Source organism: Triplophysa rosa, linkage group LG19 (genome assembly GCF_024868665.1).
Source record: "Triplophysa rosa linkage group LG19, Trosa_1v2, whole genome shotgun sequence".
Lineage (NCBI taxonomy): Eukaryota > Metazoa > Chordata > Actinopteri > Cypriniformes > Nemacheilidae > Triplophysa > Triplophysa rosa.
The window spans coordinates 19,044,002-19,059,120 of record NC_079908.1 but is presented as its reverse complement, the minus strand read 5'-3'; the positions used below and the strand labels follow the sequence as shown (position 1 = coordinate 19,059,120).

Here is a 15,119-nt window from a genome sequence, read left to right as displayed (position 1 = left end):
ATGACGTCAGACTCAAAACACCAAGGATTTAGTGAGAGCCGTGCACAAGCGTAGTGACGAAGTTCCGATGTTGTCAGAGGTCTGGATTCCGGTTTAATTTCTAAAACGACTTAACATACCTAAACAACGACAGGGGAAAACCACATTTCTGTCAAAATGTACTTGTGATAAACACTAGCCGCTGTCAAAAAAAGGAGCTCTTGTTCCAAAAAGTTCTCATTTTGTGTTGTTTGTCTAACTGTTATTTGTTTTGTTCATTTGTTGAGTATGGGGTTAGGAAAAATCTAGACCGCTCCCTGGCGAAAAGCTTGTAGATTTCAGGTTCAGAAATAATATGCATTATTTGATTGTTGATGATTTGGCCGGACCGCAGATTGAAAAATATCCAAGATGGGTCCTAGACTTAATATTAAATCAGATATAATGATATATGTAAATGTAAAAAACCTTCCAAACCCGAATAATTCTAACGAAATTTGTCGATGTACTGCGTTCACACACTTGTGATGCTCAGTTGACAGGAGCAAATTTTCGCGCATTAACAGTTGAGGGTATTGGGCGATGATATCACAGAAGAAATGTTGATACAACAGATTTCCATCTTATCATTTGGTTTATACACCCCGCAGGCAGAGGGACAGACCGAGACCCACATAGAAAATGTTGGGAGGACCCGACTGATGTTTCTGATTTTTTTGCAATAGTAATGACCACCGACAACTGACATGACACATGCAACTAACACAATACACAGTTAGGGTTACAACTGAATGTGGTAGTGTGACTTTCGTTCTTGCCTAAGCCAAAAACAGGAACTTCTGCTTTCAGCTTCCCAGCAGCAAGTAGCTCCGATGTCAGTGAGTGCGTTTACTATACATGCACAGTCCGATTATGCTTAATAATGTGATAACAAGTAAGGTCATGTAAACGCACTCAGTGAGAGACCTAAACAGGCAACAGGGAGGAGGGCCCCAGTACTGCAGAGGCACTCCCAAGGCAGTCCTTGCTGAAGTGATATGTGCAACTACTGTGGTAGGATGGGCCACAGATTGTTGGAAGAAAGTGCAGGATGAGAGAGAGAGACAGAGGGTTTAAGAAACAGGGGCTGAGATTATTTGCCAGATGACGCTTGCCACACTCTAAGAAATATTTCATGGCATCTGTTGGCACAACTTAATTTTATGCACTGGTGCAAGTAAAAAAAGAGAAATATTTTTATTTAATTAGAAAACTTTTAAGCAGGGATGTGCACAGACATTTTGAGGGGCATGGGCTCAAGTGGAAAAAAGGGCACTTTTATTTGTTTTAATTTTTTCCAAACAAAATGTTAAATATATTAAAAACAACTTTTTTTTAAATCCCTCACACTCACCCAATTGTTTCATGTTGTTTCATTTTCCAACAATGTCTACAAAATTATCAGTTGACATAGAGACCATTGTCTTCCTTAGAATTCACTCATTTTATCACAAGAACAGGAAACAACAAAGGAAACTAAGCCACAATGTGTATGATTTCTATGCTAAAGTTTCAAGTATATACATAGAATAAATGACTGCACAAAGTAAAAGGACATATTTTCACTACTAATTTGTTTATTTTGCACAAGCCAATAAACTGTTTTAATTATTTTGGTGTTATTGGGACACCAACAACGACCTTCACACTAAACTGAAAAAGGCAGCTGGTGCTAATTTGTTATTTTTCATGACAAAAACCTGCAAAATTAATTAAAACACACTGCAAAAAATGATTGACAAAATACACAAATACAGCAGCTTAACTAATTATTATTATTAATAATATTATTATTGTTGTTATAATTACGCTTACTGTACCACGCACACACACACTGATGGTGACAAGAACTTTGTTTCACATTTAAGGAAGGGCTGCTAAGATCTATCAGCATACACAACATATAAAATGGTTAGTTATTTGATGAGGAGCGTGACATCAAACTTATCAAGTTATTGTTTAAGGCGGGACACTTAATGCACTGTTCAATTTTGAGATGTTGGCCTATTTTGCTTTCATGTCTTCTTTTGCTCTAATGGAAAGGAAATATCCAAAATACACATTAAGGTGTTTGTTTTAAGCCTTCTATACCCTCATCTGTTTGCTTCTGTAGATTTCTTCTAAATTAACCCAAAACAAGCTGCATATATATCTGAATATTTCAACACAACATTTCAAAGGAAAATACTCTTGATGTAAGTCATATTAACAAATAACTGGTGATATGCTTTAGTTTTTTTTATCCTATTCATCTGCATTGCCTGCAAGTTTTATTACACATTTTAATTACTTAATGCCTACATATCAATGAGGCGATTCTGATGACGTAATTAATTATACTGTATTCAGCTGTCGTTACTTCGTTTAGTTAGCATGTAAGTTAATAATATACTGCCGTAGCGAAACTTTAGCTAACTCAGCTCATAAGTGATGGATGTCAGCAAAACAATATTTGCGGTTTGTCTTTTGGATAATTAGCTGTGAATTCGAGGCACATGTAGCTAGTCTGTTCATCACCACTCCGCTACTGGAAAGGAGGGAGGGCTTCACTTCTGCGGCTCTCTGCCTGATGTGCCAAACGTGCTGCACACAGCTGTGCTCAGTGTGCTGCAGCGTGCGCGTGCCCGCTATGCGTTGCTGCGCGCCTGCGTGGAGACGCGGATGGAAGAAAGGCATCGGAACTCTCAACATTTCCCGACCTGACCTATGTTCTATTTGTTTGACAGGGAAAGCTGTGCGCGAACAGAAACGCATACGCGCGCACACACACATATATTCATTTATTTTAAAAAATCCCAGAAAAAGGGCACTTTCTCTCGAGGAAGAAAAAGCCCCCCCCCCCCCCCTGCATGTGCCTGCTTTTAAGTGTCAAACTCTATTTTGAAGAGTTGTGCTGACTTAATAGTGTTAAAAATTAGTTTAACTTAATATTGTGTATGCTTTTAACTTAAATATCTGTGTTTATTTGTTTATAACAATATTTCAGTAACTTAAAGCAATTGGCTAGATAACTTAATTTTTTCACTGCAATTGAGTTAAGGATTTCAAGCCATACATAAACAAGTTCAAACTCTGTGTGTCAGATGTTTCAAAAGCTGACGTTACATTTGTTCAACAAGTTCAGTCATCTCACTTGACCAGTTGATGTTGAGGCTACATGAATGATGTTTTATTAAAGTAGCATCGCATCTGCTGCTTTGCATGGGAGTAAATGATGATAGTTGTTGCAGAAATAAGGTGTTATGAGACTTAAAGATGTTTAATATTCTGTTGTCTTGTCATTTAAAGAGGTTGGTTATGTTAGTGGTTTTCAGAAGTCATTGTCCTAAAGGTTAGAGCATTTGCTTAGTTTAGGCTCAAAGAGAGTCAGCAACAATGCTGTTTCTCTCCAAAGAAATTTCATTGGAGATGCTAAGATCTGTTCTTGCTTTTAATTTGCATTGAGAATCGTTTAAGAAAAGTGGGATTTTGTTTATTAGTGTCTATGATTAAATCAGCATTGAAGAAAAGACTAGTTGGAACAACTTAACAATTTTAATAATTGACAGGGTTTTTTTAGGTTGGTGTTACTTAAAAATATATTTTAATTAAGAGAAAAAAGGTGATCGGTCTAACTCAATATAGTTTGTTGGATGAACTTAATTTTCTTCTTTTCTTGTCACAACTCAGAAATATTGATGCAAACTGTTGCGTTAGTATTTTGTTGGGCCTTGAGTGCATTGAGGTTAGGGTAACTGGTCGTCCACATTTATTACACAAATTTGTAATCATTTTGTAATCATTTTGGTCAGAGATCTCATGCATAAAATTGGCATTGAGATTGTATTTTCAAATGGCTCTGTTAATTTTTTCTTTACTTTCAGACGTCTCAAACACAGCTGTTGTTTTGATGCCACATGAAGCAAAAGGATTTAAAAACAACATTGTTAAGGTAGAACCAACATTGTGGTCTCAATACAAAGACGAATCTGGCCTAACCCCTATACAAGGCAAAGTTGAAAATATGAATTCCAGTGTGTGTGTGAAGCAATACCCATTGTCACATGAGAAGTTTTAAGGTTTTCAATCTATACTTGACAATTTTCTGGAACAAGGGGTCATGGGCCCACTCACCACATAACACATCAATCAACCCGTCAGGAAAGCTGACGGAACGTGTTGGAGTTAAGCACAAGACTTGAGGGCAATTAACTCCCAGACTATACGAAACCGTTTCACTTTTCTGAAGGTGTTTCTGAAGGGTGTTGGAGGCTGTGGGTGTTGCAATGGGGGTTCTGACCTGTTTCTTATTTATCCAGGCAATTGCACCCAATAGTTCATGGCATGCCTGCATGTCTTCATGCTGTGGCTGCAGCGGCGGAGATGGTTACAATGTCCGAGAAAAATGTGTTTCATCACATTGAGTTTGTACACCACAAACCAGGTGGGTGTCATTTTGCACAATTTAAAGACACAGCACATGACGGCCCAGAGGAGGTCAGGCTATGAAGCAACAATTCTAGCCACAGAATCTTTGACTATTAAGCCAACTTAGGTTTCCAGTCCAGCAATTCAGTCGCTGTATGGCTTATCCAAATTGATAACTGAGGTATGATCTCATGATTGCATGAATGAAATTGAGAGCTGCGCTCAGCCAGGGTCGATCTAAAAGTTACAGCCCTGGATGGGGGAAACACTTGTATATAGATGGATCATGTTCAGAGCTGTCTGATGGAGTGTATCTGTGTGGATATGACATCGTCATACGAAATGAGTAAAGTCGGGAATCTAAAATACATGCTAACTATTGTATATAGGTTTTCAAAGTGGCCTGAAATTTTTGCATGTGTCAAAAGAGGACGCAAAAAACGATAGTTCAAATACTATCGAAAGAAGTAAAACCGAGTTTCCGTATACCCCGACGATTAAAAGTGACGCCATTCAAGTCGAAATTGACCAAACTGCTGGCCAAGACGTTGGCCATGATTGGCACTACAATATTCCGTACCACACAAAATCTGGAGAGAACAAACCAAACGATAAAAAGATAATGAAGATAACGAAGTCCTGTCTGAAAACAAGCAGAAAATGGCCAGACGTGTTGCCAGCCATATTGGCAGAAATGAGTATGACCCCATCCTCAATGACCAAATATTCTCAATTTTAGGTATTGATGGGTAGGCCTTTCCCGATCCCCGTGGGTCAAAGGCCACGCACGCATTTCTTTTCTAGGAAACGTTGAGGTGATCCTGGATGATTTTATGGTTTCCCTAATTAATAAACTGTATTCTGTGTATACTAATGTTTCTCTTTCTCTCTTTTAGTGGGCGAGGGGGCCACCTGTCGGCTGAGGTCCTGGGCAAATTTTGCCCCATTATTAGCTTCCCGATCACCACTGAAGGTTCCTCTGTGACACATTTGGGTCCAAATTGTCCAACATGTCATTCACATGTGTACTCACAGCCAGTGCTCAGGCTGTTAAATTAATAAATAAAAGACGACTCCTGTCTAGTTCAGGAAGATCCACCACGTCCACATGTTTACAAATTGAGATTGAATTATCAGATATGAATGACACCACAAGAATATTAGATGGCATAAAAGCATGAATGAGAGGTTTGAGACTGCAGAAAATGGTCAAAGTAATTCTACAGGTTTTAGAATTAGAACCCATATAACCCAAGCCCATATAATGATGCGGACCTTACAAAACAGGCTAGTGCTAGACCAGCTAACAGCCTCTCAAGGTGGTGTTTGTGTTATTGTTGGAGATAGTTGTTGCACTTATATTCCATATAATGATGCGGATTGACACCTGATTGATCAAGGAATAAGCAATTGCTGACCTGACAAGCAGGAAATGATTGGGATTGGAGTTTTGATTTTTCCAGCATGTTCAGTGAAATCGAACAATGGCCGATTTTAATTGTTGTTATTACATGCATTATGGTTTGGCTTTGCTTGTGACCTTGTATTAGGGCCATGATTCGCCGTGCATTGAAATCATCCATAAGTGTGATTATGAAGGGTTACCATGTTGCTCAGGCAAGACCAGGAGTATACGGTGACCACGAATCCGGATTTAATCCGAGGACAGAGGAAAAGCATCTGTTCAGACCAGACGTGTCATGGCTCTGCTTCCTTAGTCATGTTTTTCTTGGTCCTGTAGCAGAGCCATGGCAAAGCTTTTGGTTATGTGTGGAGAGAGACATATTATTGTCCTTTTTGACAATAATATACGTTCTCTCGGACGGTCCTTAGAATGAGAATTTCCTTTATTATTTTCCATTTTGACTTTTACTGTTTACCATTGGTGTGGGAAACTAACTGGTAAGTCATAAATGACTTAAAGAGGCCAACTGTTAGGTTTTAGTTCCCCACACGAATAAATATAGCCTATTGTATGCAAGGCCATGGAGAGAAGGCCATTAGAGTTTTAACAGTAGCCTAATTAATAGTTAAGTAAAAAGTTGAATTCGTATTTGTAAAAATGAAGCTTGTCGACCGACAGAGGTCGCGCTGGTGTGTGGATGTTACTATAGTAACGACAGGCTGCCTCAGCGCATCAGAGTCAGACTCAACGTTGACAAAAAATAACTACTGTCAGTATTTTCACTCACTTATATATAATATCACAAAATATTCAAGTAAATGCTTTGCCATCATTTTCTGAGTTAAACCTGTAGAATATATTTACAGATTTCTAATTACTGATGGATGGACTAATTTCTAAATACTTCCAAAGCCAACAAACTCAATTGGATCAGTTTGCATGTCTAGTAAGGGGACAGCAATTCCCTGAAATAAGCGGCACAGATCAGGCTTCATGCAAATATTCAATGAGATAACTTTTCTGATAAATTTTCAAAAATCATGTTTTTTATTGTGCATTCCAATTAATATCAATCAAACTGCAGTTGGTCTGTTTTGATTAAAGCCATAATAACTAAAAAAATACAGCTAACTAACACAATAAAAAAAGATTAAGATGTGTGCTGGCTTTTATTAAGCAGCTACCATATGAATAATGGCAGCTCAAATATAGAGGGTACACGTGTCGTCACTTTCCCACGTGAACACGCCGGAACGCGCCTGCTTGACTGGTACAACACTGGGCAAAATGAAGGGTTACAATATCAGGAAACGTTATTCCGCGCAACATTTGAGTGTCTAAGAACACCTGATTCCTTTGTAAGTCAGGTAGTCATAAGGATCACCGTCGAGTCCAGCTGCTTGTAGTTTCAGCAAATAATTGCGTGTTTTAGTTCCGTTTTTTGTTCCTCCTATTGAACGCAGCCATTTTGCCTTAGTTTTACCACTCAAGGGAGCGTGTCCCAGCGTGTTCACGTGGGAAAGTGACATCAATGCATACCCTCTATTGATAAGAAAAACGATGACATGTGCTACAAAGAAATAAAGTGCACTTTAAATTCAGAAGTAAGTAAAACTTCCAGTTACGACCTACAACAACAAATTATTGAACAAAATTTGAAAAGAAAAGTTGTCAAATGCTGAGGAATGTGGCTGTTTGCACGACTCCCTCTGATTCATTGGCTAATGGGACATTTACTCAATCGTGAAGCCTATACTGATTCTAGCTTCTTAAACTATAGAAAAAATACTTTTGAGTATGGAGCCTTTAAACTAATTCTCTGTATCCTGCCTTATGCAACGAATATATATTTTCCTATTTTTCTTCTTAACTGTCAATGCATTAAATCGTTTAATATATATTTGAAAATATATAGAATATGGCAATATATTGAATAATACATAAGTAACAGAAGAATTGCCACTTCTCATATATTGAAAGATAAGCACTTGGTTACAATACATGGAAATGTATAATGTAACATATTGCATTATATTTTCCAGTATAATGCAGTCCAGTGATTGATTCTTTATCAAAAAATGCAGAAGGTAATTTTTTTTTTTACATTTCAAAAAAGGCAAGAAAGTAAAGGTAAAAAGTTCATTGAGAGGATGTTTTGCATGAGCATGTGGAGAGTATTACTGACTCCATAGAGAACAGCTCAGTGGTCGCCTGCCCTGTACTGATCTCTGCCATTCTGCTCGAACAACAAACCACAGAGTAACCCGACTGTAAACTTCCTGATCTGAAAAATGACAAAATCAAAGCATGATTCATATCTGTGAAGGACTGACAGCAGATGATTAATGATGAGAGAGAGAGAGAGAGAGAGAGAGAGAGAGAGACCTACTCAACTCTTTTTTAAATAGATGGATTATGATGCATTTTCTAAACAAATCCTGACAGACAAATATATATGCATATTCATGCCAATGTTTTGTAATGTCCGTTTGTGTAAATGTCATGCTAATGATTTTATATGAATAGGTTTTGCAAGGTGCAACAGGAAATGATGTTGAAAAGCGTATTGCTCTAACATTCGGTTGCAGGTTTCAATGTCCGCCTGTTATATAACAACATAAAGCAGTTAGAATTAGGACACCTCCGATGCGTGAAGGCATAAATGGACAGTTCACTGAAAAAAGAAAATTCTGTCATCATTTACTCACTCTCTTGTCTTTTCAAACCTTTATGACTTTCTTTTTTCCGCAGAACAAAAAAGTTTCTTTTTCCCCCCATTCATTTCTACTATACGGACACAAAACCAATGCAAGTGAATGGGGCCCGGTAAACAACATTTTTCAAATATATTATTTTGTGTTCTGCGGAAGAAATAAAGTCATACAGGTTGGACATGACAAGAGGGCAAGTAAATGATGACAGAATTTTTATGTTTGGGTGAACTATCACTTTATAAAGGTTTGTTATGCAACGATTGCGAATGCTGTAACAATAAATAACACAAATAATGCATTTAAAATGACCATCATGAATCTGTGAATCGCGAATTGTATGTGTAAAATGGTATTAGTATCTCTGTCGATGTTTCGAGAGCGCTCTCCATCTCTCCATTTCTGGGTCATAAATGACTTGCGGAAGGACTTGACAATTCAGCTGGTCAAAGCTGGTCAAATGTTGGATCATTCTCCAAGCACCAATGAAAAGAACGTTCACACACACCACACGCCATAGCAAGCGGAGGGAAGCGTGGGGGGTGAGAGAGAGAGAGAATGAAAAAGAGAGAGAGACGCTACAGATGCAGGAGGTGGTGCTTGGACAGATTTTCAGAGGCCTGTCTCACTTGGCATAGATCAGATCATTTACAAAAACCCACATCCTCTAAAGCCGCTGAGCCAATAGAGGGCGAAACAAGAGAAACTCATCACTGGCCGCTGTCAGCATCCTCAGCCCACCGTAGGACGAACAGCAGCCGGCTGTGGCATCAGAACACATAGCTGGTGAGCTCGGTGTGTGCACGTCCAGACAGCATGCGCGTGGAGCCGTTGAGTGGCGAGTTGGACGTCAGCAACGGAACCTGGGCTCTCTCCGAGCGCTCCTTGCTGCAGCCCGTCTGGGATTATCTTCAGCAGAACCACGAGGGCACCTTGCGCTCGCCTCTGTTCCCCGTCGTCCTCTCCGTGTCCACGTACCTGGTGCTGGTGTTGTTCTACACCGTGATGGACCTGCTGGCTCCCACCTGGCCCTCCATCCGCCGCTATCAGATCCATCAGGACCGCACGGTCACCTGGTCCAACATCGGCACCACGTTGGCTCTCACCACGTACAACCATCTGCTCTACATCTTCCCCGCCGCCGTGGCTCAGTGGCTGTGGCGGCCGCCCGTGCCGTTACCCCGCGAGGCGCCCACCGTCTCCGCCTTCCTGCTGGGAGTCGTGGGATGCACGGTGGTGTTCGACTTCCAGTATTACTTGTGGCACCTCCTGCATCATCGCGTGGGCTGGCTGTACCGAACCTTTCATGCGCTCCATCACCAGTACCGCCAACCCTTCAGCCTGGTTACGCAGTACCTGTCCGCCTGGGAGCTGTTCAACGTTGGATTCTGGGCCACGGCGGACCCTTTGCTTCTCCAGTGCCACTGTCTCACCGCCTGGGCGTTCATGATTTTTAACGTCTGGGTGTCCACGGAGGACCACTGCGGCTACGACTTCCCCTGGGCCATGCACCGGCTGATTCCCTTCGGCCTTTGGGGGGGAGCACTGCGGCACGACGCTCACCATCAGCAGCCGGGCACTAACTTTGCCCCTTTCTTTGCCCACTGGGACTGGCTGGGGGGCACGGCTACCATGCCCCCCCCAACGAAGACAAAAACGAAGCGAGAGAGAGATGAAAAGGCAGCCTGAGGCTCTGTCTAACTCGCTCCCTATCCCTTTTCACACCCTCTCGCTCTGCCTCTTAATCATCTCTTTAGAATCGCTCTCGTTCGCTCCATTCGTCCCGCCCTGTCTCGCACATTATCTTTGGCTATTCAGCTCTCCGGCTCATCGGTCCACATGTCATTTTTCAGAACTACAGATCAAGTGTCTTACTAACAAACGAGTAGAGAAACGAGGTGAAGCATCCCCGACGGAAGCGCCTTGGTCCTCTGTTTTTGTTTGTTTGTTCGTTTGAATGTATAAAATGTCTATTCTTGCAAATTGATATATTTTTCTAAAACCTCGCAACTCACCAATTACAGGAGGTTATGTGTGATATCTCAGGTTAGTAGTTTTGGCCTTATTTGTAGAAAAGTTCTTTGCAATGTCTTTTTTTATGAGATTCTTTGTATTTTGTGCGTTCAGAATTGCTTGTATTCCAATGCTTGTTATTGTATTTTTCACTAAACTTTGATCAATAAAATGCTCTGTTGTTTATTAATCGGTGTGTTTTGGATAGTATGACAACAAGTACAGCATCACAGCGGCCGTCTGGCACCACAGCATCACCATATGAGTCTAAACATGAAAAGTAAGTTTAATATCTGAATACACATGTAGAACATTGACAAAGCCATCGTAAAAGCATAAAGAAGCAGTTTACCCAAAAGGAAGTTGTGTAATCATTCAAATTAGCCTCAGATTGCATTCTCTCCTGTGAAACACAAAAAAAGATCAAAGTCAATGCAATTATGCTGCCAAGATATGAAAAATTATACAATGACTAGTTATACTGTATTGAATATATGTGTCCTTATGCAATACTGTATGTAATAAATTGAGATTTAAAGGGATAGTTCACCCAAAATAAGAAGATTCTTTATTGTTTATTCATCGTCATGTCATTACAAAACTGTATGATTTTCTTCCACAGAACACACACAAAAATATATATATTTCAAAGAACAATGGTAACCAAACAACATTGGAGCCCATTGACTTCATTGTATGGACAAAAAACAACAACATTGAAACACACATAGAAAGAGTCATATACAGATTTTTGACCACATGATGGTAAATTTTTTTGGTTGAACTATCCCTTTATGCACAAAAGTAGATATTTTGAGATGTTTTGTGTCCATACAATGGAAGTCAATAAAGGCCAATATTGTTTAGTTACCAACATTCTTCAAAATATCTTCTTTTGTGTTCTGAAGAAGAAAGAAAGTAATACAGGTTTGAAATGAAATGAGGACAAGTTGATGAAAGATTTTGGGTGAACTATTCCTTCAAGAATAAACAATAAAACAGTAGGTTCATTCTTAAAGGCGTGAAGAAAATCTGTTAATACCCAAGTGTACGGATGTCCAGCCGCCCTGAACGTACAGTACAGCGTGAAGTGTTTGCCGTCTATTGTGTATGATGTTGTTATTCGCCAGTTTTACATAAGAGAAGCGCAGAGAGGATCTGGGCTGAGATCAGACTACAGCCGAAGCAAAGGCAATGCTAATTAATCATCTTCTCTTTCAGTCTCTCCCCATCATCTGGCAAACGGAGAATAGCTCTTCATGCTGAAAGAGAGAAAGAAAATATTCAACTGAGACTGCAGAGAAATTCAATAATCCACTGGAACTGAATAAATTCATACACAAGTGTACGTCTTTAAGAATTTACTGTATAAAGTCAAGTCGCATAGTAGACTTTGAACGATGATGTGCGAGCAATGCTCGGAGGCCAAATAAGCATAAAAATGTGAGCGTTGCAGTGTTTGTGTGTGTATTAGAAAAAGAGGAAGAGCGAGCAGCGTCTGGCTCTCGTCCAGCAGCTCTGTATCTCTGTGGACCTCAGGCTGAGCTTTCTAAACAGTAAGTTGTTATCTGCGGCTCAGCACAGAAAACTTTGGACCTTTTCCCACCAGGCACTGTTGTTGACGCCTCCCCCTCTGGCACCGCAACAGAGGGTCCTTCAGGAATGTGGAAACTGGGAGAAAATGTGGACTGTGTTTTAAACAAGCGGTTATGCAGGAGAGATAAGATAATGCTTTGATACACATGAATGGGCTATATCTGTTTATGCACAAAATCTGTGATATAAGATTAATGATGTAAATGAATGGGAATGCATTCAAATGCACACAGTTTTTATCCAATATCATCTATTGCCAAGGATAATTATGATTGTACATCAGTCACCTTAGTCAACCTGAAATAAAAAACAGGCCATTCTCTATAAAACACCTTTTGCACATACAAAACTAAAAATCGTATTATTTTTAAATCTTATTAACGTAAAATGGATATGAAATTTTAAAATGTTTGATTTAAGCCTTAATCAATGTTTGATTTCAAACATTAGTGGCATTTGATGATTTGTGGGTATTTTTTTTTTCACTTTTCTTAGCAATTTAAACCCCAAAATAAAGATTTCTTTATGCTTTTAAATGTCACTTGGTTTGATATTTTATCTTCTAATATAATTGCATTCAGGATTGTAAGTGTATTTAACTGTCCAAATTACTATCCCTGTCTAAAAATATTCTGATCTGGATCTGATGGTTGTAAACACATAATGCAATACATAATACCTATTATTTTACAGCATTGGCATATATTCTTTGGTGTGTGTAAACATGAAATGGTCTGTAACATTTGCCAAAATGTGCAGCAGAGCAAACTGCTTTTTAAAAAATGCTTGATCTGATATTTCCTTTTTGGTGTGATGAATGAAGAGGAAATAACAAAACTGTGACTTTTAACATCAATGAAATTGCAAAAAAAACCTCGATTTTTCTTGTTAGAATAAAAATACAACATAATGAGGAAATAATGGTGTAATTTCTTCATCAAACTGATTATTACTGAATATTGCAAATTGCATACTTCCACAGCCAAAAGCCCTGTCCGTTAAAACCGTTACAGGGGAGGACATATGAAGTAATTGTGTGGCCACACTGACATGTTTGTTAATACAGTTGGCTCATGGTGATTACTAGAGGTCTGTATGACTACATCACACTTACAGTATCACATAGGCTATCTGTGTTTTCTAATCTAATATAAATGTCCAAAACACAGACATGAGACTGAAGATGCTCGGTAGGTTTAACTTCTGACCAATGATGTCAAAGCTTGTGAAAGTTTAAAGGAAAAGTCCACCAAAATGTTAATTATGTCTTTTTTTTAATCATATCTATATTGAGTTCTTTCTTCTGTGAAACACATTTTTTTGTTAGAGATAGTGAATGGGTTGCTCTACTTTACAACCAAAGTGGATGCAATGAAACTGTCAAGATCCAAAAAGGAACAAAAATATACATTTCCACATGAGTATATCACTACCATATGACTACTTCTACCCCTGCGGAAAAAAATAAGAGACCATTTCAAAATGATTTTCAGTTTCTCTTCATTTAGCTATTTATTTCTACCAAATTTCAAATATAAATATTGCTTCTATTTGCACTCCTGGGGTTTGATTTTGTTGAAATTCAACAGGATTGGACTGGAATAACCACAATACATCTAGAAATACTGATTCAATGAAAATTTGGAATGGTAACAAATTGAAATAGAAGGGGTTGTAGTTACTTTATCTATACACCAGATGGCGGTGTGTTCAAAACTCGCGACGTGACCAGATGAAGGACAATTGTCAAAATTTAAAGATACAGGTGGAATTAAAAAGACAGTTCCCCAAAAATAAAAGTTCTGTCATTTTATTCACTTTCATGATGTTCAAAACCTGTATATGACTCTTTCTTCTGTGGAACATAAAAGAAGACATTTTGAGAAATGTCTTAGTGGTTTTGTGTGCATATGGAAGTCAATGAGAGACAATGTTGTTTACCATGCTTACCAGCGTTCTTCAAAATATCTTCTTTTGTGTTCTGCAAAGGAATGAATGTCATGCATGTTTGGAATGACATGTGTGAGTAAATGATAACCAAATTTTCATTTTTGTGTTCATCTAAATCACTTAGAAAAAACACGCTATTTTGGTTACACATTTCATTTGGTTAATGGCTAATTATTCCAAGAGTCAGAGACCCATTCAAAATCTAACCTGATAAAAAACAAAATGTTTGGTTTGTAGAAAACAAGCAAACAAATAAATAAATATGAACTACTTCTAAAAAGTGAGCATTGACATTGACCGAGATAGCTACTCCTTTCTACAGAAGATTAGATTCCATTTGTTTGTTGTTATTGCATCTGATTTTATCAATACCATGCTACTGTACCACCATAGCAGTCTACTTTTTACAAGGGCAATTGAATGAGACACCGCAGTATGTGTGATCATGTGAATATACTGATTGGGATCAAGCCATCAACAACAGCAGACTTCAGCAAGGTCAGTAAAACTGGTTTGACCAGTAGCAGTGTTTCTATACACACAATCACAGACTGTTCTTAAAATATAGGCCAATGCCGAGGCCCAAACATACAGAAATTAACAATACATACGTGTGTGAGAGATGAATTTTAAGCGGTTTTGTTTTTACACGTGTACATAAATTCAAATGATAAGACAGAAACTATTCTGCTCTTTCCGGGAAATCATCCATGTAGTCAAATCTAAATATCACTTCTCACATGTATCTGTGCCGTGGAACATCTGCAGCGGGGAATTCACACCTGACTCAACACTGCTTACTCACTGTGAGGAACTGAGTTTATGTTACAGTGTTACAGTATCTTTCTGCTGTTTCAGCATTGAGATTTGTCTATTCCTGAAAAAAAAAACACGAGGAAAGAACATGTTGTTACAGGTTGGGACAGAAAGATAAACTAAGAATCTTTCTCTGTGTCAGTGTTACGCAATAGGAACTTCACTCTCTTTGAACATTACTGGTCTCTCATAAAACGCAAAGT

At 38.8% G+C, this 15,119-nt stretch overlaps 1 protein-coding gene across 1 annotated transcript; it reads left to right on the top strand.

Annotated features, from left to right (window-relative positions):
• The first annotated feature begins 6,886 nt into the window (after nt 1–6,886).
• Nucleotides 6,887–13,022, top strand: ch25hl2 (cholesterol 25-hydroxylase like 2). The gene is made up of 3 exons (XM_057361191.1): nt 6,887–10,587; nt 10,763–10,834; nt 11,776–13,022. Exon 1 carries the CDS (start codon nt 9,358–9,360, stop codon nt 10,228–10,230), a length of 873 nt encoding a protein of 290 aa, XP_057217174.1. The 5' UTR covers nt 6,887–9,357; the 3' UTR covers nt 10,231–10,587; nt 10,763–10,834; nt 11,776–13,022.
• The last annotated feature ends 2,097 nt before the right edge of the window (nt 13,023–15,119 follow it).

Bases quoted from the DNA above. Each gene is read 5' to 3' on its own strand.
- ch25hl2 (XM_057361191.1), top strand. From the start codon at position 9,358: ATGCGCGTGGAGCCGTTGAGTGGCGAGTTGGACGTCAGCAACGGAACC.